Here is a 27,560-nt window from a genome sequence, read left to right as displayed (position 1 = left end):
AAGCCTAGTTGTTTAAGCGTCTCTTAATTTTGGCTCAGGTCATGATCTGAGTTGTGACACTGAGGCTTGCTTTGGGCTTTGTCCTAGGCATGGACCTTGCCTGATTATTTTTCCAGAGTGGCTGTGTGTACCATTTTACATTCCTTCTAGCAGTGCATCAGTTCTACTTTCTCTGTATCCTCACCAAAACTTGATATTGTCTGTCTTTTTAATTAAAGCCATTCCTTGGATGTGTAGTGGTTTCTTGTGGTTTAATTTGCATTTCCCTAATGACCAATAATATTGAGCATCTTTTCCTGTACTTTTTTAGCCATTTGTTTCCTTTTTTTTTTTTTTTTTTTTAAGGTTTTATTTATTTGAGATACAGATAGAGAGAGAGCAGGGAGCAGAGAGAACCCAATATGGGGCTTGATCCCAGGACTGCTGAGCAGGGAACCCAATATGGGGCTTGATCCCAGGACTCTGAGATCATGACCTGAGCTCAGCCTAACCGACTGAGCCACCTAAGTGCCCCTACCCACTTGTTTTCTTTGGCAAACTGTCCATTTAAAACATTTCCCATTTTTGAGGGTCATTTATCTTTATTTTATTTTTTTTAAACATTTTTTAAAATTTTTATTTATTAATGATAGAGAGAGAGAGAGAGAGAAGCAGAGACAGAGGGAGAAGCAGGCTTCATGCAACGAGAGCCCGATGTGGGATTCGATCCCGGGTCTCCAGGATCTCACCCTGGGCCAAAGGCAGGCGCTAACCTGCTGCGCCACCCAGGGATCCCTCATTTATCTTTAATAGTTATTTATGCATTCTAGATACAGGGGCCTTTATCAGATATATCACTTAAAAAAACATTCTCTTTCTAGCCTGTGCCTCTTTTCCTTTTGTAAATTTTTTTTTTAATGAGAAAGCTTTTACTCCCCCATTTTTTGAGGTATAATTATATGAAGTTGTGCAAGGTGATGATGTAATATATACATTATGAAATTATTACAGTCAAATTAATTAAAACATTCATCACCTCACAGTTGCCAGTTTTGTGTGTGTGGTGTGTTGAGAAAACTTAAGATCTATTTTCATACCAAATTTGGAGTATACAATACAGTATTAATATCAACTCTAGTCACCATGCTAAATATTATCTCCCCAAAATCTCTTCATCTTATAGCTGAAAGTTGTAGTCTTTGATCAACATTTCTCAATTTTCCTCACTATCACTTCCAGTCATTAGCAACCACCATTCTGTATTGTTTCTTTGAGTTTGACTTTTTCTTAAAAATTTCATGTATGATTGCCATCATACAGTATTTAACTGTGTTTGGCTTATTTCACTTAGCGTAATGCTCTTTAGGTTCATACATATTCTAGCAAATAACAGAATTTTCCCTTTTTTATGGCCGAATAATACTCTGTTGTGAATATATACATTTTCTTTATTCCTTCCTCAATAGGTTATTTCCATATATTGGCTATTGTGAGTAATGCTGCAGTGAATATGGAAGTATAGATACTTCTTTGAGATACTGATTTCATTTCCTTTAGGTATATACCCAGAGGTGGGATTACTAGGTCATATGGTAACCCCATTTTTAATTTTCTGAGGAACCTCTGTACTGTTTTCCATAATGGCTCTACCAATTTGCATTCCCACCAGTAGTGTATGAGAGTTCCTTTTTCTCCACAGCATCGTCAACACTTAACTTTCTGGTATTAGGTATGAGGTGGTATCTCATTGTGTGTGTGTGTGTGTGTTTTTTTTTTTTTTAAGATTTTATTTATTTATTTGTTTGTTTATGAGAGACATAGAGAGAGAGGCAGAGACCTAGGCAGAGGGAGAGGCAGGCAGCTTCCCCCTCCTCCCCGCCCAAGAAGCCTGATGTGGGACTCAATCCTGGATCCCTGGGATCACGCCCTGAGCCGAAGGCAGATGCTCGACCACTGAGCCACCCAAGCATCTCATCATTGTGGTTTTGAGTTGCATTTCCCTAATTGATGGTGTTGAGCACCTTTTCATATGCCTGTTGGCCATTTCTCTCTCTCCTTTGGAAAAATGTGTCCAGATCCTTTGCCCATTTTTTAATTGGATTTTTCTGTTGTCATTATTAAATTGTATGAGTTCTTATATATATCAGATATCAACCCCTTTATCAGTTAGTTTGCAAATATTTTCTCTCATTTCATGTTTCCTCTTAATTTTGTTGACTGTTTCCTTTGCTGTACAGAAACTTTTTAGTTCGATGTAGTTCCACTTGTCTCTTTTTGCTTTTGTTGCCTGTGCTTTTGGTGCCATATCCAAAAACATTGTTAAGAACAATGTCAAGAAGCTTTTTTTCTATGTTTTCTTTTAGGAATTTTATGGTTTCATTTCTTACGTTTATGTCTTCAATAAATTTCAAGTTAGTTTCTGTGAGTGGTTTGAGATAGGAATCTAGTTTCATACTTTTGTATGTGAATATTCAGTTTTGTCAAGACCATTTATTGGAAAGAGTTTGTCTTTCCCCATTTCAGTTCTTGGCACCCTTGTCAAAAGATTAGTTGATCATGTATGTATGGGTTTATTTCCAGGCTCTCTAGTACATTCCATTGATCTGTATGCCTGTTTTTATGCCAGTGCCTTACTGTTTTGATTACTCTAGCTTCATAATATAGTTTGGAAACCAGGAAGTGTTGATGCCTCCATCTTTGTTCTTTCTCAAGATTGCTTTAGTAATTTGGGGTCCTTTGTGGTTCAATACAAATTTTAAGATTGTTCTTTCTCTGTAGCAGATGTCATTGGAATTTTGATAGAATTGTATTAAATATTTGGATTGCTTTGGATATTTGCAAACATTTTAACAATATTCTTCTAATCCATGAGCATGGACTATCTTTCCATTTACAGATTTCTCCTACTAAGAGTAGAGCATTCCTATGAAACTTTTCATAAGTAAAAATTGTGTAAAGTAAAGAAGCAATTACCATTTCATAAAAGCAAAAATCCTCTTCAGATTTCTTTCATTTAGTGAAAATGTATTAATATAGGTTTTTAGTAAAAGCATACATAGCATAAAGCGAGCTTCCAGATACAGGAAGGAAAACTGTATCTTCTGCGGTTTCTTTCATTGATGTCTTTTTTTTGAGATTTTATTTATTTATTTATGAGAGACACACAGCACACAGAGAAGCAGAGACACAGGCAGAGTGAGAAGCAGGCTCCCCGATGTGGGGCTTGATCCCCAGACCCTGAGATCACGCCCCAAGGTGAAGGCAGACACTCAACCACTGAGCCACCCAGGCATCCCATTTTGCATTGATGTCTTATAGTTTTCAGGGTACAGGTCACAGGTCACCTCCTTGGTTAAATTTATTCCTAAGTATTTTACTGGTTTTGATGCTATTGTCGGTGGGACTGTTTTCTTAATTTCTTTTTTCAAATAATGTTATTAGTATATAAATGCATCGGATTTTTGTGTTTTGGTTTCATACCTTGTAATTTTACTGAATTTGTGTCTTTTTATTTTTTTAATCGAGTTTTTTGAAGTGTAAAATATTTAATTTTGAAGAAAACCAGTTTAACTGTTTCTTTTTATAGATCATGCTTTTAGTGTTAGGAACTCTTTTCCTAACTCATTGTCATGAAGATTTCATCCTACATTTTTTTTCTAGAAGTTTTATAGGTTTAGCTCTTCATTTAAATATGGTCAGTTTTGAGTTAATTTTTATATGTGATGTAAAGATCTCATTTCCTTTTTATGCATGTGAATATCCAATTGTCCCAGTACCATTTGTTATGTTGAGAATGGATCACATCCATCATAGTTCAGCTTATGTTGATTAACATTTTTCCTAAGAAAAAGAAGTAACTTTAAATTGTTTTTAATCAAAGCTCTTTGTGGATCAGTGAGTATAAGTGACTGGGGGAAAACTGGTTTCTAATGAATTACCACCGAGGATAGTTATTAAAAGTTATAGAAATGAAAGAAATTGAGCATCTTTTAAGCTGAGTTTCCTGCAGTTGTGTTTCATGATCTAAGGTAAGTGTACTAGTCCATTCAGGCTGCTGTAACAAAAATAGCATAAACTGGGCGGCTTAAAAACAACAGAAATTCATTTCTCATAGCTCTGGAGGCTGGAGAGTCCAGGATCAAGACACTGGCAGATTCATTGTCTGTTGAGAGCCTGCTTTGCAGTTCATAGGCAGTGCCTTCTTGCTGTGTCTCACATGGTGGAAAGGGCAAAGGAGCTTTCTTAAACCTCTTTTATAAGGGCACACTCACATTCATCAGGGCTTTACCTTCGAGAGACCTAATCAATTCTCAGAGGCCCCACCTCCTAATACTCATCTTGGAGGTTAGTATTTCAGCATATAAATTTTGAGGGGACACATGTATTCAGTCCATAGCAGTGGGGATGTTATATATGTGGCAATTGGCCCATGATAGACATACCCAGTAGATTCTGATACCTTTTCTGGCTAAGCCCAAGTCAGTTCAGATTGAAACTCATGTTGTTATTATTTATGGCATCTTAACTCTGCTTCTTTGAATATGGTTATGTGCATAAATGGGTTTGCAGGTTCCTGGACATATTAAGGTTAAATTTTGTGTAGAGGGTTTTTTTTCCCCCCTGTAGGATTTTGGACCTTCCATATGGCATTTAGCTGTATGTTGGAATAAAGTCAGCCCTCTAGACTTGAACCATGTTTTTTCCCTTTACTGAGTGTTTGACTATTAGAGTCATGATATAAAGGTACAGGTCCACCAGACATACGCTATCATGGTTCTTGGGATATAAGTACAAAGTTAGAAATGTTGTGGAGATTAAACTCCATGGTCAGAAAGGGCACTTTCTCCAGTGCCCTTTGTACAGAAATATTTATATAGCATTATGAGAATTAGTTCATTGGGTGGGATCTAAAAACATTCTTTCTCTAGGTTATGTAGTAGGCACTTTTTAAAAGATTTTATTTATTTATTCATGAGAGACACGGAGAGAGAGGCAGAGACACAGGCAGAAGGAGAAGCAGGTTCCTTGCAAGGAGCCCAATGTGGGACTCGATCCCAGGACCTGGGATCACGCCCTGAGCCAAAGGCAGATGCTTAACTGCTGAGCCACCCAGGTGTCCCATGTAGTAGGCATTTTTTTTTTATCACTATTTCCATTATATTGAGTTTCAAGCATTATGAATAGTTTAGTGTTGAACATTTTCATATTGATGCAGTATTTACACCTTCTACACCAAGAAACTGATCTAGTTGGATGTGTGTAAGCCTTGCTTATAGTGAAGGATATACTCTACAAGAACTGGACCATGTCAGGGTAGAGAATAGGAAATTGGGGATCATGATATTTGTGCCACCAAAGTGCTGTGAAGAAAGTAGGCCTTAGAGTCTGAGAAACTCTGGAGAATGAGTGTTTATAGCATCTGTATTAGAGATGAATTTTTAGGATTCAAAGCTATCAAAAGTTCAGTTTCTGAATGATTACCTCATGCCCTAGCATGAGTATATGGGAGTGTGAATTATGTCATTCATATTTGATTTTCTTTGTCATAGTAAACATTTATTTATTAAAGTGGCATAGGTTATTCAAGATTCTGCAGTCTTAAATCATGGATTACGGTGTGACATGGATTGACACAGAACTCAATGCCAGTGTAGGCTTTTTTCTTTATTACTTCGAAAAAAATACTTGTAGGCTAGAAGAAAAAAAAATTTTTGACTTTAAAAGGTGATAAACCATGGTCTAATGTAGCCAATTCTGTTGGCATGAGACTTCTGTTTTGGTTCTTGTGGACTGTTTCCTCAGGACACCAGTTCAACAATTAGTCTTTGCGAATTGAAACACTTTTGACCTTTATCCAGTAAAAATATCAGTGGCAACTTTTTTTCAAGAAAGTAAGAGGAATTGTGTTGCTCTTCAGATTAATTTCAGCCTTTCTGGAGCCATAAGTAGTCAGCACTTATGCCTGGTTGCTGCAGAAGATGGACAGGGTAAAAGTATCTCCAAAGCTGATTCTGAGGATGGTGTTAACAAGAAAGGGTTCTCAGCTACTATGTATCTTCCTAACACCCTAATGATTATAGGAACTTAGATTACTGGTTTATTATGAAAGACTATGACCCAGGAACAGGCAAGTGGAAAAGATGCACAGGGCAAGGTAGGTGGAAACGGCACAAAGTTTCTGTGACCTCTCCAGGGATGCCACTCTCCTAGCACCTCCTTGTGTTTATCCTGGAAGCTCCTGTAATTGATTTTCTTTGAAAATGCTAAAGTGTTACTGAAATAGCTATGACAGTGACCATTTGCCAAGAACAGTAGACTAAGATGTGGGGCAACAAATATCAGGACCAGAACCATATAGAAGTAAGATGATAAAATGGGTCTTGGATTTCATTGTAAGTAAGAAATTCTCCTGAATTCTTACTGTTTAAGGAGAAAGGTATATAAAAGTAGCACTCCTAGAAGAAAATATGGTGATGGAAAACTCAAACCTGAGATACAGAGACAGACTTGAGGGTTTGGAGTGCTGTAAATGAACATTGGTTCTTTAAATTAGACTTTTTTTTTTTTTTTTTTTTAATTAGACTTCTGACAAGCTTGGTAGGTGGAATTCTCTTGGACTTACATATGCATTGTCTACCATAATGACATTTTTATTTTTCCTTTCCAGTCCTTATTACCTTCATTTCTTTTTCTAATTGCACTGATTGGCCCTATGGTGTTGAATAGAAACACTGGTAGTAGGCATTTTTGTTTTGTTTCTGACCTTAAAGGGAAATGATTTTAACATTTCACCTTTTACCAGTTCTAGTCAGAGGTATCTTTTACCCCAAAGTTTACCTGAGATTTTAGTTGATCACAATTTTATCTTTACAGTGGATTAGCCATTTAGCTAATTGTTTCTATCTTTGGCCCATTTTAGTTGGATTGTGTGTATTTTTTTTTTTTTTACTAATTTGTAAGAGTTATTTTTATATTATGAATATATTATTTTTTTAAAGATTTATTATTTATTTGTTTGTTTATGATAGACATGGAGGGAGAGAGAGAGAGAGAGAGAGAGGCAGAGACACAGGCAGAGGGAGAAGAAGGCTCCATGCACCGGGAGCCCGACGTGGGATTCGATCCTGGGTCTCCAGGATTGCACCCTGGGCCAAAGGCAGGCGCTAAACCGCTGAGCCACTCAGGGATCCCCATGAATATATTAAACAAGTATTTTTTTGGAATATGGGTTGCAAATATTTTTTCCCAGTTTGTGGCTTTTCATTTGATTTTTTTTTTTTGTGAGGTTTTGATGAATGGAAGTTTTAAATTCTAATGTTGCTGCAGCTGTCATTGTCTTCCTTTATGGTTTTGCGTCTTTTTTTTTCTTTTTTAATTTAAAGACTATGTGAGAGAGAGAGAGAGAGCGAGAGCGTGCGCGCGCGCACAAGCGGGGGTGGGGTGGAGCAACAAGCAGAGAGAGAGGAAGGAGCAGACTCCCCACTGAGCAAAGAGCCCATCATCGGGCTTGATCCTAGGACCCTGGGATCATGACCTGAGGTGAAGGCAGATGCTTAACTGAATGAGCCACCTAGGTGCCCCGTGTTATGTGTCTTGTTTAAGAAGTCCTTCATTTTCCCTTGAGATATTCTCTTATGTTTTCTTCTTAAAGTTTTAGAATATTGCTTTTCACATTTTTGTATTCAAACCATATGGGGTATAATTTGCTCTGGCTGGGAAGAGTTGTCATTTTTTCCCCCTGATAACTGGTTATTTCTATAAGGAATAGTCTGGGGCCATGCTTGGGTGGCTCAGTGGTTGAACATCTGTGTTTGGCTCTGGTTATGATCCTGGGGTCCTGGGATCAAGTTCCACATCAGGCTTCCACAGGGAACCTACTTCTCCCTCTACCTATGTCCCTGCCTCTGTCTCTGTGGGTCTCTCACAAATAAATTAAAAAATCTTAAAAATGAAAGAAAGGGGAATAGTCTGTACTTTACTCAATGATTTCCAATGGCACATCTTTCATTTATCAAGTTCCTATTTATACTTAGTGCTGTTTTAAAGCTCTAATTCTCTTCTATCATCTGTGCCTGTACCAGTATCACATTCTTAATTTTTCTTTAGGTTAAGTTTTGCGATATATCTAATTAGGGCAAATACTGCCACCTGCCTCTTCAAAATTGGTTTGTCCTTTTGTATGAATTTTACAATCACTTACCAAGTTATATGAAAAATCGTATGGGGAATTTCATGACATTGCTTTGGTTTTATAGATTAAATTTGGGTCACATTGCCATCTTTAAACTTTATCTTACTACATCCGTGAATATGGTATTTCCATTTATGCAGGCTTTTATGTCTTTTTTTTTTTTTTGGCTTTTATGTCTTTATGTGAAGTTTCATAATTTTTTTCTGACTAGATCTTAAAAATATTTTGTTAAATTTATTTCTAGTATATCCCAGGTTTAGTTTTATGAGTGGTATTTTTTGACAATTATATTTTCCACTTGTGAACAGAATTAATTTTTTGCCTTGGTTACAACCCTACAGCTATACTGAATGCAACTTCTTTCTTTTTTTTTTTTAAATTTTTATTTATTTATGATAGTCACAGAGAGAGAGAGGCACAGAGACACAGGCAGAGGGAGAAGCAGGCTCCATGCACCGGGAGCTCGATGTGGGATTCAATCTCGGATCTCCGGGATCGGGCCCTGGGCCAAAGGCAGGCGCCAAACCACTGCGCCACCCAGGGATCCCCTGAATGCAACTTCTTATGTATGCATTGTCTGCAGTAATGAGTTTTTTTAAAAAAAGATTTTATTTATTAGCGTGGACGGAATCAGAAGGGAAGGGCAGAAGGAGAGGGGGAGAGAGAATCTTAAGGGGGTTCCATGTCCAATGCAGAGCCCATAGCGGGGCTCCTTTCTCAGGATGCTGAGATGGTGACCCGAGTAGAAACCAAGAGTCAGAGGCTTAACCAAATGAGCTACTCAGGTGCCCCAATAATGACATTCTTATTTTTCCTATCCATCCTTTATTACTTTCACTTTTTCCCTAAATACACTGATTAGTCCTACAGTGTTGGATAGAAGTAGTGACTGCAGGCATTTATATTTGATTTCTGACTTTAAAGGGAAATCTCTTAAACATTTTACCCATAAGCATGAGATTTGCTGTGGGTTTTATTGAATACCCTCAATCATGTTGAGGAGCTTTCCTTTTTTCATGGTTGCAAAGAGTATTTTGTTTTTTTCATCACCTTGAATGGGTTGCATTTTTCTATGTACTTGTTTCAGCAATTATTGAAATAATCAGATAATGTTCCCTTTAAATCTATTATTATGGTAAATTAGTAAATAGATTTTTCTCATTTTTTTTAAAATTTTTATTTATTTATTTATTAGAGACACACAGAGAGACAGAGAAAGAGAGAGATAGGCAGAGGGAGAAGCAGGCTCTATGCAGGGAGCCCGATGTGGGACTCGATCCCAGGTCTCCAGGATCACACCCTGGGCTGAAGGCGGTGCTAAACCGCTAAGCCACCGGGGCTGCCCTGATTTTTCTCATTTTAAACTGTCCTCGTATTGCTAGGGTAAATCCTACTGGGTCCAGAATACATTTTAAAAATACATTGTAGCCATTCTTCCCGAATAACTCAGTCCTTATTTTTAATCCATTATGTAAGATGAAGTAGGTATCTGGGGATGGCAGCAGGAGTGTTGCATTGACCCAGAGTGAGTGTCAAAGCCCAGATTGGACAAAGAGGGTATCTGCATAGAGTATAGCTCAATGGGGTGGGAGTCAGAGCCCAGTTAAGGTGAAGAATGCTCCGTAAAAAGGTGGCTCAGATAGCTGTGTGTGGAGATTTAGAGCTCAAGTGTAATGTAGAGAACATCCATGAAGGGGAAGGGAGCAGCCTGAGTTGGGGTCTCAGAGCCAGACCAGGGTGAGGGGGGCATTTCTGCAGAGGGGCAGCCTTGCCATAGGATGTCAGAGCCTAAGCAGAAGGAGAAGAGTGGTGATGGGGGGTGGGTGAGACAGCCCAGTTCCGGCTTGCTAAGTCCGAACCCAAATGGAGTGAGGAGAGTGGACCCTACTTAAATCAGGTGATCAAAATGAACATCATAATGGGACAGATTGAAATCAGGTACTACTTAATACAATGAGAAGAAAGCACTATCACTTCCATGGTATTCCTGCTAAGAAGTGTAACATGAATACAATTATGAAAAAATACCAAACCCAAATTAAGGGACATTCTACAAAATGAATTGCCCATAATCTTTGATAGTGTAAGGGTCCTAAATAAGTCTTAGAGACTGAAAGGACATGATAACTAAATACATTGCATGGTTCTGAATTGTATCCTCTGCAAGGCATGATTGGGATAATTGGCACACTCAGATGGTGGCTAAGGATTAAATGGCATTAACTTATCAATATTCCCTGGTTTTCATGGTCATATTTATGTAGGAGGTCCTTGTTTGTAGGAAATACAATTAAAGACTGGCGCATCAGGTTGGCAACTAATTTACAAATGGTTCAGGGAATATTTTTGTACTGTATTTCCAACTTTTCTGTAACTCTGTGATTGAAGATATTTTTTAAAATTTTAAATGTTTATTGTAGGTATTGATTTAGTGATACTTAGGATTTTTAAATCGCTGTTTATAAGTGAGATTGGCCTGTGATTTTCTTTTCTGATACTACATAGGCCCAGTTTTCAAGTTTATAGTAGCCTCAAACAATGAATTAGGAGAGTTTTCCCTCCTTCCATTTTTCCCTTCCTTTTTTCTATAATAAAGAGATGATCTGTTTTCTAACAGATTATTTGCTGGATTTTCCTGTAAAAATAATTTGGTAATTTTTTTTCTTTTTTAAGATTTTATTTATTCATAAGAGACACAGGCAGAGACCTAGGCAGAGAGAGAAGTAGGCTCTTCTTCACAGGGAGCGGGATGCGGGACTTGATCCGTGGACTGGGATCATGCCCTGAGCCCAAAGGCAGACACCCAACCACTGAGCCACCCAGGCATCCCTGATATTCGTTCTTTTTTTTTTTATTGGATTCTGTTTCTTTAGTGGGTAAAGGAGTCTCTACTACTTTTTGAGATTCTTATAGAAACTTTTTCTAAAATATTTCCCATTCAGATTTTTAAGCTATATCATTGAAAATCAATTAAGTTAAATAGTAATAAAAATTTTTAATTTAATTTTTAAGCATTTCAAATAAGGAATAGGGTATTTAATGTACTACTTTAAAAGTTAAAAAATTGTATTGCCTTTGTAGTGGTGGTCTCTTTCTCATTCCTAAATTCTATTTGTGCTTTTTTTTTCCCTGATAAATTTTGTCAAAAGATACTTTATTTTTTAATCTTTTCAAATGACCATAATTTGGGTTTGCTGATCCTTTCTCTTGTATCTTTATTTTCTGTTTCATTTATTTATTTATTTATTTACTTAAAGATATTTTATACTTTGAGTTTATTCTCTTCCTTGTCTAAATTAAGTTGGCTTAAGTTGGCTACTTAGTTTTCACAAAATTCTGTATAACAATCATAGAAATCTTAGTGACATTTAACAGTAAGCATGTACTGCTCACTCATCCAAGATCAGGAGATGATGGGCTAGGCAGTTTGTGAGTCTTGACTGGAGTAATGCATAGGTTTGAGGTTAGCTGGATGTTGACTGACACAAGTTGACCTCAACCAGAACAACAGGATGACATCTATTTCTCATCCTCCTGATTAGAGTAAGCTGGATATGTCTTCTCATGGTGATGGTAGAAGCATAAGACAGGGCAAGAACTTTAAACTTATAGCTGGCCTGCCATTACTCCTCCATTCTTTTTGGTTAAAACAAGTTGCAAGGGATAAGGAAATACTCTCTACCTGTATTGGGAAGTATTCCAAAGTCATGTATAATAGGGCCTGGATGCAAACAATAGAGAATTCAGTCTACCACACTTGCTATCACCAATAGTTTGCTTTTCCAAATTTTTTATTACAGGAAATTTACAGAATAGTTCAATGGATACTTTTCACAAGATTTGCTAGTTGTTAACATTTTGCTGTATTTGCTTTGTCTCACAGGTTTTCTCTTTTTCCTGGACTTTTTTAAGAGCAGACATCATGACATTGTTCCCCTTATATTTTTATCTCTTAAGGCCAAAGACACAGTCCTCACACTCAGGAAATTTAATATTGACAGAATAGGATTACCTAATTACAGTATATGTTTAGACTTATCTATTTGTCCCAATGATATCCTCTATGAGTGTTTTTCATTGTTCTTTTTTCTAATGCAGCCAGTTTTGCTTTATCACAATATATGTATTCCTACCAATCACTGTATGCAGAATTGCACAACAAAAATCACGAGGCTTACGGAGAATATGGAGTTAGAGGCACAACACTCAGAATCTTAATTCTCTCTCTCCCTCCCTTCCTTCCTCCCTTCCCTTCTTTCTCCCCCCACAGAGAACCTTATAAAAGTAAGAGTACTGTTTTATATCCATTTATTTATTTATTTTTGAAGATTTTATTTTATTTATTCATAGAAAGAGAGAGAGAGGCAGAGACACAGGCAGAGGGAGAAGCAGGCCACACAGAGAGCCTGACGTGGGACTCGATCCCGGGTCTCCAGGATCACGCCCTGGGCTGCAGGCGGCGCTAAACCGCTGTGCTACCAGGGCTGCCTGTTTTATATCCATTTAGTGGTTAAAACATACGTAAGTACTAAAATGAATGTGGTACTTGACCTTGAAAAAGACCTGAGGTTTGCTTGTGGAAGTAGGTTTGAGAAGGGATACAGCTTGTGAGTTATTGTGAGGTTGTGGAAGGAGAGTTCTCTGACCCTGGACAGAAAGTATAATACTATGTGCGTAGATGTGGCTGAACACACCTGGTGAACTGAGATAGATGGTACATGTTTTTAGTTGTATGTATTTTGCATATTCATACAGCTCATTTAAGCTGGGCTCAGTTTTCTGCTTTTACCTGATGTTTCTCACCAAAAAAAAAATCACACATAAGCAAATGGGAAATTTATGTCTTGCTCATACTGTGTTGAAGCGAATTTATGGGTTTTTTTTTAACTATAGCAGAAGTTGGAGTATAAACATTCGCATCTATAAATTTCCCTTTTAAGATTGCTTTAGCTGCATCCTACAAATTTGGTATGTTGTGTTGTTGCTGTAGTTCAAGTCTAAGTATTATTCTCTGATTTCTATTATGATTTCTTCCAACCATGATTTAAAAGTACATTTAAAGATTTTCAAGTTTGTAGTTTTCTTTGTAGGGGTACTCTTTTGATAATAGTTCCTAACCTTATTTTACTGTGTTCAATGAAATGTATGACATTAATTGTTTGGTTTTTTTCTTGTGATTAAATAGTTTGTGGTTAGTTTTTGCAAATGTTTTGTTTGTGTTTGTAGAGAATGTTCCTTCTCGTTTAGTTGCCATTTTCTGGAGACTTGTCTTACTGCCTTAGATGAATTTTCTATATATGTATTGCTAATTGAATCCAAACTCTTCCTTCAGTTGTATAAATCTCCTCTCAGCTTATTCAGGCACATAAGGTAGTCTATCAAGTTCATCTTGAAGAAATTTCTCCGAGAGCCATCTGTTATATTGCACTATTCTTCAGGCCTGTTTTACAGCTTTCTTCTGGGATCTTTATCGCCTCTCTGTTAGAATCCCTTTTTCCTAAATATCACTTTCACATCTTCCTTGCTTTATTCTCTCATTTTGGCAAAATTCACCCTTCAGTAGCATCCTGGAAAAATGTCCTTAGAAAGTGAAATTTTTGAGAACTTACATGTCTGAAAATGACTTTGCTGTCTTAATACTTGATAGTTGGATGGAAATAATTTCCCTTCAGTTTTTAATGCAGTGCTTCTTTTTCCTTTGGCTCCAGTGCTGCTGTTGAGAAGTCTACTGTTTTCCTCCTTTAGGCTTATTTTGATCCTCTCTTTGCCCTTGAGCTCTGAAATTTTATGAAAGAGTACCTTGGTGCAGGTCTACTTTCAGGAATTGTGATGGGACTCAGTGAGTCTTCCCATTAAAATTCATGTCCTTAGGTTCTTGTTCTTTGATTTCTTCCCTTCCATTTCTCTATTTTGACTTTCTGGAATTTCTGTTGTTAATTATGGGACTCCACTGTTCTCCAAATGTTCTTATCTTTTCTCTCCTATCCCTTTTATTTTATTTGCTGGGGAAATTTCCTCAGCTTATTTTCTTGGCCTTGAGGATTTCATTTCCATTACTTTAATTAAAATTTTTAAAAATATATTTCTTGGTGATGTGTTTTTGTTCATAGGTCTAATATATTCTTTCACCTCTGAGACATTAATGATAGTTTTTTGGATTTTTGTCTTCTCCCCTAGTCTCATAGTCGCTGCTCACTCCAGGTTTCTTTCTTTTTGTTTTTGGGGTTTTTTGGTGTGTTTTTGTTTTTTGTTGTTGTTGTTTTACTGTTTGTTTTGATTTCTCACTCTTAGATGCTATCCTCAGGTGTCTAGTTGGTCTTTGGCTGTGCATATTTAAAGGTATACTGCTGAAAAAATCATTCAGAGCTCCAAGCTCCTAACTATGGTTTGTTGTAGTCTTCATAAGGGAACCAAGCTGAGTTTGCTTGTTTGTTTTTTCTGGGAAAGGCCTGGGAGAATCTTTGGGTCCTTTTTCTTGAGTTCCCAGAGAAGGACTCCACTAAAGCCTCTGGAGGTTCTGACAGTGATTTTGGGAAAAGGCCTGAGAAAGGGAGCTGCCTCTGTCGCCAGTGTGTAAAGTTGATTCAATACCTTATTATAAAATTAAGATACCTCCCCTCAATTGTATAGAGACACTGTGGGGTTTTTTTCCCCCCTTTTTAAAGAAAACTCTACAAAATAAGCTTCTGTTGGCAATAGAGAGGAATAGTTTATAGATTGGGTCACCTCGCTTTGGAGAGGAACTAGGAAATCAAAGATTGAAGCTTAACCACTTATATAGGCTTTCAACTGGTCCTCTTCCTAGACCTCCATTTGTAGAGGCACCTAGTGCTCCCAATTCTTGAGCCTTTGGTGATCCTGCGGTTAGTGTCTTTATGTAGTCTCCTTAGGAGTCACTTTTCTTAGAGTGCCACTCTTCTGTATGCTCCTTAGTGTTTAAAATTTTCTCAGGGGCGCCTGGGTGGCTCAGTGGTTGAGCATCTGCCTTCGGCTCAGGTCGTGATGCCAGGGTCCTGGGATTGAGTTCCGCATCAGGCTCCCACAGGGAGTCTGCTTCTCCTTCTGCCTGTGTCTCTGCCTCTCTCTCTCTTTATCTCTCCTCTCTCTCTCTTTATCTCTCATGAATAAATAAATAAAATCTTAAAAAAGTAAAATAAAATTTTGTTTCTCTTTTCTCCATTTCTGTTTTCTTAGTTTATGTGGGTTTATGCCACTTCTAAAATATTGTTGTTTTAGTGAAGTTTGGAGAGAGCAGAGTGTAAAAATATGTGTATCCGATCCACCATTTTTACACAAAACCTTAAAATAAATTTTAATAACTTTGAAATTTAAAGAGCATTACACACCAAAAGCTCTGGGGGTCCAAAAGGTCAAAACTATAAGATGTTATTTGCTTTCTTTCACTTGTGTACAGTGAAGTCTTCCAGAGGTTATGTGATGTGTGATGTTGCAGCACATTAAATGCAGAAATAGGCAAATCCTGCTTTTTTGTTTTTACTAACTTTTTACTAATTTTTGAACAGTTTTTTCCACTAAAAATATCTTATAGTAACATGATAGTTTTATTATTGTTTTTTAAAATCCATTCAAAAATGAATAGTTTAAAATCTTAGTTTTCATTTCTAGTATGATGAATATCAATAGTTATAACCTACATAAAAAAACATCTCTGGAATCCTCAGTAATTTTTTTTTAATTTTTTTTTTTTATTTATTTATGATAGTCACACAGAGAGAGAGAGAGAGAGAGAGGCAGAGACACAGGCAGAGGGAGAAGCAGGCTCCATGCACCGGGAGCCTGATGTGGGATTCGATCCCGGGTCTCCAGGATCACGCCCTGGGCCAAAGGCAGGCGCTAAACCGCTGTGCCACCCAGGGATCCCCAGTCCTCAGTAATTTTTAAGAGAGTAAAGAATCATGAGGTCAAAACTTTTGAGGGCTTCTACTCTAGACAATTCTAGATATAAATTGGAACTGAACATGAGTATAACAGTGTAAACATATCTAATGATCCACTAGTCTCACCTTTTTTTTTTTTTTTAGTCTTGCCGTTACATAGGATGATAATGGGATTTACTCCTCATGTTCATTAAATTCAACACTCCTGTGGTTTTATTCAAAATTTTTTTGTTTTCTCTCCTAATAATCTTTAGAGGAACAAGAGGAAGCTGCTGGAGGAAGTTAATCTATACTATCTTTCTCCCTAGAGTATATATATTCCAGTCTCTGCTGACTTAGATAATGAGAAATAGGTACAAGAGCCAAAATGTTAAAAGTGTGCATTTTTTCCCCAATGGTAAACATTGGCTCTTCAAGAGGAAAAAAAAAAAACTTAGATATTATAATAGTTTGTGTCCCATAAACAGGTACACAGTACATCTGGGTATTAAAATTTCATTGGAGATAGGGGTTCGTTAGGAAGAAAAATCAAAAAGTTCCTTAGGAAGGGATGGTAAGGAAAAAGGTTGCAAAACACTGTGTTAGAGATCCTGTTAGAGCACAGTCTTTTAGTCTTTCTTTTACTTATATTTCTTTCTCTCTCTAGGCTTGCTCTATAGGGCCACATAGTAGAGGCTATGACCACAAATAACTTGTAGGGGTCCAATAGGTTGCTTAAAGAGGGAGACATCTAGGTGAGGCTTTTAGCAACCAGCAAGTTTATGCCCGAGGTCTCTGACTCATCACTCAGCTTCAGCTGCTTATTGTCATGGTGGAATATAGGCCCAAAGTTGCCAGGATTTCTGTATTTTTTAAAAAGAAAAGCCAGAAATCCAAATTTTATGGAAAACTTATTTTTAGGGTGCCTGGGTGGCTCAGTCAGTTATGCATCAGACTCTTGATTTTGGCTGGGGTCATGATCTCACTGTTGTGTGTTGGAGCCCCAAGTCGGATTCTTTCTCTCCCTCTCCATCCTCCTCTTTTTAAAAAAAAACTTATTTTTAAATATCAGAAACCAATTCAAATAATTTAAAAATAATACAGCAATCAAAACTTCCATGAACTACTGGTTTAGGACACCTCTCTCCCCACACCACAGTAAGTGTAGTCTTTTCCACTATGATAGAATTAGTCTCCAAAATATGACTCTTCGACAGCAGCCTGAACTCAGAGTCCTCTTGCTCCTACATGAATAACTGTGGTAGATTCTCTTGTCCCAGGAGGCTAACCTGTCCTATTTTGGTTAACTCTAATTGTTTGATGGCTCTGCCTCAGAGGAAGCAGAAATATAACTCCTTCAAACTTTAGCCTAGTGGTCCTGGTTTGTTCTAGGAGACTATATAGAATAAAATTTACTCTTCTCTAACATGACAGGTCTTCAAATTTGTTAATTTGGCTGTGAATCAAAAATTTCTCCAAACTTAAACTCTAAATTCAAACTATTGGGGTTTGAATCTCTTCTCTGCCTCTTAACTAGTCTTGGGACTTGTTACTTTAACCTTTTTGTACTCCAGTGTGTCTGTTTTAATATATTACTCTAATTTATCTAATTGCTGATAGATACTACATGTAAAGCTCTGAGGATAGTGCCTAGCCTATAGTAAATATTCAGTAAATGTTGTCCAGATTAGCATCCTTATTCTTCATATAACACAGTTTTAAATTTCCTTACAGTTTACTCATTAATGGAAGCAATATGGTGCCTTATAGGAAAACTTTTCTTTCTCTAGCTCTTCTCTTCTATATTATCCCCCCCCCACTTCTCTCAAAACCAGGTTACAATGACTTTTATCTCTGTTGTTTTTTTTTTTTAAAAGATTTATTTATTTATTTATTTATGATAGAGAGAGAGAGAGAGAGGCAGAGACACAGGCAGAGGGAGAAGCAGGCTCCATGCCTGGAGCCCGATGCGGGACTTGACCCCAGGACTCTAGGATCACACCCTGGGCCAAAGGCAGGCACCAAACCGCTGAGCCACCCAGGGATCCCCCCCACTTTTTTTTAAATTTTTATTTATTTATGATAGTCACACAGAGAGAGAGAGAGGCAGAGACACAGGCAGAGGGAGAAGCAGGCTCCATGCACTGGGAGCCCGACGTGGGATTCGATCCCAGGTCTCCAGGATCACGCCCTGGGCCAAAGGCAGGCGCTAAACCGCTGCGCCACCCAGGGATCCCCAGGGATTCCCCCTTTATCTCTGTTTATATGTATGTAAAAATATAAATACAGACATATATACACATAAACATTCACTTCTTCATTCTTGAGGGCATATGGACATAAAAACCATTAGTGAGACAACCGAAGTGTAAGACTGGCCTCTCCTTCACTGTCCTAATAGAACCCTGATTTTATTCACAGTTTCCTTCCTCATGGCTCTATGCTTCAGAGAACCACGCCCAATCTATAGTGTTGGAGAGTGGGTTCTGAGTGGTTTAAAAGTCAACCATCGGGTTCCATGATGGCTAGGTGATTTTTGACATAGGTATGTGATGTGATTCTGGCCCGTAAGACCTGAGGAGAAATTGATGGGAATTGGGTTTTGGGTTTCTGAGAAATGTTTTTTTGTTCCTAAATGAGATGCACACGAAGAGATGGTCTCATCTTTCTGGTTATTGCTGAGTCTAGGTAAGAAACCTGTTACACTATTTTCAAGCCTGGGATTCGGTGGGGGCACCACCTGAGGATGGCAGCGTGCAGACATAAGTGGGTTCTTGAAGACATTGTTTATATTTGTTTGTGTTTTTCTTTCAAGTTTTTATTTAAATTCCAATTATTTAATATACAGTGTAATATTTGTTTCAGGTGTAGCCTTTAGTGATTCATTACTTAAACATACAACACCCAATGTGCATCACAGTCTTGAAGACATTGTTGAGCTTCTTACTACACTAACCAATTCTGGAAACTGCCCTTCCTCTTAATTCCCTATTATGTAAAAAAAACCTTTCTTATGTATGCTGCTTTGAGTCAGAATTTCTGACTTCCAACTAAAATAAGTTTGATTGGTAGAGTTTCTTTAATTCCAGTATGGCTGGCAAATTGGGTAAAAGGTACTTTGTAGTTATAAAGTAATACCACAAATTTATAGTTCTCATACATTACCACAAACAGTAGTTGTTTGTAGTGGACAGAATGTTTCACAGAGAATAAGAGTTCAAAACCAATTGGTAATGGGCTTTGCTAATTACCAATTCTATTAATAGTATGCAGGTCACTGGATCCTTTCATTACCACTCTGTAAAAGACAATTAAATGATCTTTACGGTCTCTTCTAATTCTGTGAAAAGAATAGGAGTCTTGACCATTCTGAGATTTCCACCTAAAAGCCCTTGTATAGAGTAAAGCAATAGATATCACTAAGTAACTTTTTTTTTTTAATTGAAGAAAGGATAATTTATTAACTGATGTGTTGGGGATACTTCCAGTCTCACAGTGGTTCTATTGATCTTAGTGTCTTGAGAAGCGAGGGAAGCTCTACTATTAATATACTTGCTGGCTATAAATATCAACTCTCAAAGCTTTATACATCTAGATAATACATCTAAATCTTTTTTTAAAAAAAGATTTATTTATTTATTTATTCATGAGAGAGAGAGAGAGAGAGAGGCAGAGGGAGAAGCAGGCTCCATGCAGGGAGCCTGATGTGGGACTCAATCCCGGGTCTCCAGGATCACACCCTGGGCTGCAGGCGGCGCTAAACCGCTGTGCCACCGGGGCTGCCCCCTAGATAATTGCTTTTTAACTTATTCCCTTCTATGTAATCACTAGGAGTGTATCATCACTTTTTTCATTCTGTCTCAATCTGCTGTCATCTTTCTGCCCTCTCCCTAGTTATGTTATTCCCAGACTATTAAATAGCCACCTGAGTGGTCTCTTCTTCACCAGAATCTGCTTCCTCTTCCTCTTTCCTCATTTATAAATGAGGTGATAGTGAGGTGATAGTCTTTAAGGTACTTTGTGATTCCAACATTCTTTTTTTTTTTTTTTTTTTTTTTAAGATTTTATTTATTCATGAGAGACACAGAGAGAGAGAGGGAGAAGCAGGTTCCATGCAGGGAGCCTGACATGGGACCTGATCCTAGGTTTCCAGGATCAGGCCCTGGGCTAAAGGCGGCGCTAAACCGCTGAGCCACCCAGGCTGCCCAGCATTCTATGTTTCTCATCATTTCAGACTCTATTAAATCCATAAGAACTCATCTTTTTTTTTTTTCCCCAATTAGAATTAAGTTTAGAAACTTCTTTCATCTGAGGACAGTAGAACTCAATTCATAAAGGAAAGAAGTAAGGTATGAGTACTCTTTGCAGAGCTAGACATATCAAGAAATGTAGGTCTTGGGGAAAGTGTAGGTATAAGCGTACTTTGGAGATATTGCAGGTTCAATTCCAAACTACTGCAGTAAAGCAAATATCACAGTAACATGAGTTAAATGAATTTTTTGGTTTCCCAGTACACATAAAATAACACTACACTGTATTCTATTGAGTGTGCAATAGCATTATGCCTAAAAATATATGTACTTAATTTTTTAAAAGATTTTATTTTTAATAATCTCTGCACCAAATGTGGGGCTTGAACATACAACCCCAAAATCAAGAGTTGCATGCTTCACTGACTGAGCCAGCCAGGCACCCTTGTACTTACTTTAATTTAAAAATACTTTATTGATAAAATGTGTTAACCATCATCTTTTAGTGAGTCTTAATCTTTTTACAAGTGGAGGGTCTTGCTTTGATGATAGCTGCTGACTGGTCAAGATGGTAGCTGCTGAATATTGGGGTGGTTTTGATATTTTCTTAAAATAAGACAACACTGAAGTTTGTTTTGATTGATTCTTCCTTTCACCAGCAATTTCTTTGTAGCATGAGATGCTGTGTGATAGCACTTTGCCCACAGTAGAACTTAATTCAAAGTTGGAATTAGTCCTCTCAAATTGTGCTGCTGCTTAATCAACTTAATTTTATGTAACTTAAATTTATGTAATATTCTAAATGCTTTGTTGTCATTTGAACAGTCTTCATAGCATCTTCACCTGGAGTAGATTCCATCTCAAGAAACCACTTTCTTTGCTCATCCATAAGATGCAAACTTATGTGTTCAAGTTTTATCATGAGGTTGCTCATCCATAAGATGCAAACTTATGTGTTCAAGTTTTATCATGAGGTTGCAGATACAGTTACATCTTCAGGCTCCACTTTTTAAAAGTTTTTTTATTTAACCTCTACCCCCATGTAGGACTTGAACTCATAACCTGAGATCAAGGGTCACATGCTCTTCTCACTGAGCTAGCCAGGCACTCCTTTAGGTTTCACTTGTAGTTCTCTTGCTGTTTCCACCATATCTGCAGTTACTTCCTCCACTGAAGTTTTGAACCATTCAAAGTCATCCATGAGCATTGGAATCAGCTTCTTTCAAACTCCTTTTAATAATACTTATTTTGATCTCTTCCCATGAATCACGAATGTCCTTAATGGCATCTAGAATGGTGAATTCTTTCCAGAATGTTTTCAACTTAACTTTGCTCAGAGCCATCAGAAGAATCACTGTTAAGGGCAGTTCTAGCCTTATGAAATGTATTTCTTAAATAATAAGATTTGAAAGTTTAAATAACTCTTTGGTTATTTAAGCCAGATGTTTAAACTGGGCTGCAGAACAGATGTTAACAGGTATGAAAAGAACTTGAATCTTATACATCTCCATCATAGCTCTTGGATGACCAGGTGGATTGTCTATGAGTGGTAATATTTGAAAGGAATCTTTTTCTCAACAGTGGGCTTAACATGTTCAATAAACCATGTTGTCAACAGATGTGCTATCTCTCAAGTTTTGTTTCATTTATAGAGCTCAGGCAGAATAGATTTAGCATAATTCTTAAGGGCCCTAGGATCTTAAGCATGTGCTTCAACTTAGGCCACCAGCTGCATTAGCCCTTTACGGGAGAGTGGGCTTTTTCTTTGAACCTTTGAAACCAAGCATGGATTTGTCCTTTCTAGCTAAGGAAGCCCTAAGGTGGCATCTTCTTGAGATAGAAGGCTGTGTTGTCTGCACTGAAAATCTGTTGTTTACTCTAGCCACTTTTGATTAATGATCTTCGCTAGATCTTCTGGATGACTTGCTGCTTCACCTTATACTTTTGTTAGTTGGCTTCTTTTCTTAAACTTTAAACCTTTCTTTGAACCAACCTCTGCTGGTTTCAGACTTTTCTTCTGCCACTTACCTCTCTGCCTTCACAGTTTGAAGAGAGTTAGGATCTTGCTCTGGATTAGGCTTTGGTTTAAGGGAGTGTTGCGGCTGGTGATTTTTTTATTCAGACCACTAAAACATTCTCCCTATCGGCAATAAAGCTGTTTGACTTTACGAACATCTGTGTGTTTGTGGGAGTAGCACTCTTCATTTCCTTCAAGAACTTTAACTTTGCATTCATAAATTGGCTGTTGGGCACAGGAGGCCTACCTTTCAGCTTGTCTTAGCTGTTGACTGCCTTCCTCTTTAAGTCTAGTCATTTCTAGACTTAAAGACTTCTAGTCTTCACTTTTGATTTAAAGTGAAGGATATGTGACTCTTCTTTCTCTTGAATACTTAGAGGGCCATTGTGGGGTTAATTGTCCAAATTTCAATATTGTTATGTCTCTGGGAATAGGGGAGGCCTAGGAGAGCAAGAGAGATGGTCAGTGGAGCATTCAGAACAAATGCAACATTTTCAGATTAAGCTCACTGTCTTATATGGATGCGGTTTGTGGTGCCCTAAACAATTACCATAGTAACATCAAAGATCAGTGATCACAGATCACCATAGCAAATATAATAATAATGAAAATGTTTGAAATATTGCAAGAATTACCAAAATGTGACAGACACAAAGTGAGCAAATGCTGTTGAAAAAATTGTGCTGATAGACTTGCTCAATGCAGGGTTGCCAAAAACCTTCAATTTTTAAAAAACTCCAATACTTCTGAAGCACAATAAAATGAAATGCAATAAAAATGAAGCATGCCTAGATATGTACATATATAGAGAAATGTAGGACCTTTGAAATGTATGACCTCTTTAGGGTTTCTTTCAGTTAGGAGATAGGAAAAGGAAGAAGCTTATAATTTCAAAGCCGTTGGAAAATTGGTATGATATATTTGCTTTTCCAGTGAAAAATTAAATCTATTATGGAAATTGATTAATTATTGCAAGAGGACTAATAAGGGAAACCTAAGCATTGAATCAAATCCATGTTAGATTAGGAACATTTGCCAGGCTTAAAATTCTCTAGACATCTAAACATGTTTTTCCAGAAAAAGGAAAATAATATTTAGTAATTTTGTGTGGAAAGGTACTAACCAAAGTAAGAATTGTATGCATAGTTGGTGTTAATTCTGAAATTCTTAAAGATGTGAGGTCATCCTCTGCCATATCACCATAAAATGCCCAAGGAAAACATTAAAACCAACCTTAAAAACAGAACATTATACTCTGTTTCATTCCTAGAAATAAATGGATGATTACAAAACAATCCCAAAATGCTGATCTTTCCACTCAGTTGGTAGGTTTGGTTTGGATTTTTATAAGTTCTTTTTTTAAGATTTTATTTTTATTTGAGAAGGAGCATGAGTGAGTGTGCGCATGCACGAGCAAGGGGGGAGGGTCAAAAGGAGAGGGAGAAGCAGGCTTCTTGCTGAGCAGGGAGCCTCACATGGGCGATATAGATATTTATAAGTTCTGTTGAGGGATTTTTTTTTTTCTTTTTTACTGCTAACATGAAATACGTGTTCTTTCCCATTACCATTTCTCTAACTCTCCAACACCAAATAGGTGTCCTACAATTAAATTCTGACACTCACTACTTGAACTTAGCGGGAGACCCCACAGGTTTTAAAGGGCTTAGTCACACAAGACTGCTCTCACTTCAGATGTTAGTAGCAAGCAAGTGCTTGGGTCTCCAGGTTACCTGCACTTTCTATCCAATTTGGAGAGGATGGCGGTTTATGAATATATGACTGCTCAGGAAGTGAGTTGTTATTATGTTGCTCTTTAATTTAACAGATTACCCTTCCTTCCTTCCTGTTCTTTCTGATCACTAACTACTGTTAAAGGTAATAAAGAGGACAAGCAGTGTTTTGAGTGTTTGATAGTAGAATGTAACTTCTTCCTTCCTAACTTTTTAACTTCCTTCCCACCTTCCTACCTTTCTACATATTTTTTAAAAGCTCCTTCTGTATGTCAGTTGATACAAGCCCTCATGGAGTTTTCATGTAAGATAACCTGATAACCTTTTTTTCTTGGAAAAGGACACCCAAATTTCCACGTGATGAGATGAGTCTTAAATCTTGAAGTGTGAAAAGGACCAACTATGGCAGCTTTCTATATTATAGAAACAATTAGTCCTTTATTTAGCATAATCCTAGAACTTTTTAGATAATACTTTTTAGTAACACACAATTTGAATAGTTCTAGAGATTTAAGAATATGGGTGTCTTTTAAAATGCTGCTGCCAGGGACGCCTGGGTGGCTCAGTAGTTGAGCATCTGCCTTCGGCTCGGGTCATGATCTGGGCTCCAGTCCTGCATCAGGCTCTTTGCATGAAGCCTGCTTCTCCCTCTGCCTCTCTCTCTCTTTCTGTGTCTCATGAATAAATAAATAAAATATTTTTTAAAATAAAATGCTGCTGCCAGTTTCTTCTACCTTCTCCCTTCTATAGGATAATTTTTTTTGGTGTTTTTGTTTTGTTTACTTTTAGTAATTCTGATAAGGTATATCTGAAAGATTTACTTCCTTAAAGGATAAAGAGTATTTTATTTTAAAAAATAAACACTTTATTACAAAAGTTACTTAACCATATTATTCTTTAGTATCTTTAATACTGATCTTATGTATGTTAAAGTACTTTAGATGAATTTTTAAATGATTAAGTTTGTTATAAAACTAATAATATGTTATACCGTTTTTTTTTTATTAACTGAAAAATTACATGTCTCTTCTGACCATATGCAATTTATTTATTTTAGGCATTGAATTTTATGCTCCTTATATGAAAAATAGAAATGTAAATATTTGAAATTCTTTACTGCATGCCTTCTGGTCAAGCTGGTCTAGGTATCTTCTTTTTAAAATAACTTTTACTTGGAAGTTTTGGGGTGAAGGTGGCATTTGCTAGGGAAGAAAAGATAATGCTTGTACTACTTATCCTTCATGAAATTACGCTATTATTGGATGAATTAACACTAATCTTTTCTCCAACAGAGAGCTGCTGGAAATAAGACTGTGGCTTTATTACTTTTAATATTTTAATCAGTGTAAGCTATTTTTTGTTTTTATAAATAAAAAATGTTATTTTTCAAAATTTCTCAGGCAAGAAAGAAAAACAGTTGATTAACCAGTGTGTATTTTGATTTACATTGAATACCTTTTACTGTTCCTTCCAAAACAGACACTCCTTGAATATGCAGAGAAATGGAAAACTTCAGAAGATCCTTTACCTTTATTGGAGGTATACACAGTGGCTATCCAAAGTTATGTTAAAGCGCGACCTTATCTTACCTCTGAATGTGAAAATGTAGCATTGGTTCTGGAACGCTTGGCATTGTGAGTAGACCTTTGAAAATAAAAAAGTTAAATTTAGCTTTTTGTTTTAATTCTGTTTCTCAGTCTTATGATGGTTTAATTTTAAATAGAATAGTTATCGGGTATCTATGATACTGGGATTGTTTTGTTTTACTTTGAATTTTAATAAATATTTGTATCCTTACCAATTTTTTGTTTTTTAGAAGCTGTGTTGAACTTTTACTGTGTCTGCCTGTCGAGTTACCAGATAAACAGTGGGAACAATTTCAGACACTGGTGCAGGTGAGAATATTTACCTATTAGATTTCATATAGGCATACCTTATATCCATTTTCTTTATCCTTCATAAACTATTTTGTTACACTTTAAAACTCTAAGTAGTAACAAGCATTAATTGCAGCTCTTGTTAACAATAATGTCATGCATATAGTAGATGTTAGATAAATGTGTGTTAAATGAAGATGTACATTTAGATAGATGGTTGAATATTGCACTGTTTTTTAACATCAGTTAATTAGGACTTTGCCAGACTAGTAAGGAAAAACAAAATGCCCTAATTTGTATTTAGAAACAATTTAATTGCTGAACATCTGCAATATGCCTTATTAGAATTTAACATATCATTTAATCCTTACGAAAACTTTGTGGGGGTAGGTATATTTTTTCCCATTTTAAAGGTGAGGAAACTGAGGCTCATACTTTTTATTTATCTACCCAAATTTATACAGCTAATATTACAGAGTAGTTATTTGAATCAAGATTCTTTATTCCAAAGTCCATGCTTTTCTCCTATAACTAAAAACACATGCTTTGTCTCTCTTACTTAGTGCTGTTATTCTACCTTATAGAAGTACACAATTTAGTTCTTAGTTGTCTTGGACTATTTTCAAGAATGTTAAATTTTGTTTCAAGCACTAGACTGTGCTGTATATACTATAGCTTCAAGTAGGTTTTGATTAATTGATTAATAAAAAAGAATGTTTTTACTAGCTAGCTTCAGAAAGTATAGTTGTCTCTTTCTCTACCCAGAGTTCATAAAATATGTTTTGGCTTGATGTTTTTTTCTGTAGGAGATATATTCAAGAGAATTAGTCTCAAACTTCAGAAGCATGTGAAATAAATTATAGTTAGAGAAGTCAGCTTTCATATTTTAATATTAACCATTAAAATCTTCATCAACTGTAAAATTCTTGAAGGTAGGCTTTATATCTTAATATCATAGGATCCCACATAGTGTCTTACACATAATAACTGTTTGTTGAAATAAAGGTGTCCTGTCTTGTTTGTCACGTTGCAACTATTTGATTGCTCAGTTTCTACTTCAGCATATCAATAACTCATGTCTTAGGTTGTTTTGACAGCAAGTATTTATTTTTAAATAATTATCTTAGAACTTTTCATTGTTTGGCACTCTACCCCAGAATTAAGTTGTTTTTATATACAAATACAATACTGAATTCCTCATGCTATTTATTTTGTCAGCATATAATAAACTTTAAAATTTTTCTTTTTGAAACAGTAGCACTAGTTGATACTTTTTCATAGGGGTTAATGAAAAGGAAATAACTCTTTAAATCCTTATATGGTAGCTTTCAACAATTGTTCAAAGAAACTTTCTTAAAGCACTGGAACTTGTTGTGTGGGAAGACTTTATGGTTTTGAGAAATAGACTTTTCGTATAAACATTACATGTAGCTTCAGGAGTTTTCATGACACTTAGCTCTCATTTCAGAGCTTCCTTGGGATTATTTTATACCTGCTTAACAGCATTTGTTTGATTTTGCCTGTGTTTTACCTTTTTAACCTTTCTTTACCACATTAGAGGATACACCCCATAAATGCAGGGACCAGTTGCTCTCTTCCCTAGTCCTTTGCCCGTGAAATTCCCAATAAACGTTTTCTG

The 27,560-nt window shown here is 36.6% G+C and overlaps 1 protein-coding gene across 4 annotated transcripts in view; it reads left to right on the top strand.

Annotated features, from left to right (window-relative positions):
- ZNF292 (zinc finger protein 292) overlaps positions 1-27,560 on the top strand; it is a 100,959-nt gene that overhangs the window by 32,092 nt on the left and 41,307 nt on the right. For all 4 annotated transcript variants that reach the window (XM_072832140.1, XM_072832139.1, XM_072832138.1 and 1 more), the window contains 2 exons: positions 25,524-25,678; positions 25,861-25,939. In XM_072832140.1, the coding sequence (XP_072688241.1) occupies positions 25,524-25,678; positions 25,861-25,939 (234 nt within the window). The remainder of the gene's footprint in view (positions 1-25,523; positions 25,679-25,860; positions 25,940-27,560) is intronic.

This window comes from Canis lupus, chromosome 7 (genome assembly GCF_048164855.1).
Source record: "Canis lupus baileyi chromosome 7, mCanLup2.hap1, whole genome shotgun sequence".
NCBI lineage: Eukaryota > Metazoa > Chordata > Mammalia > Carnivora > Canidae > Canis > Canis lupus.
This window is presented reverse-complemented; position numbering and strand designations above follow the sequence as displayed.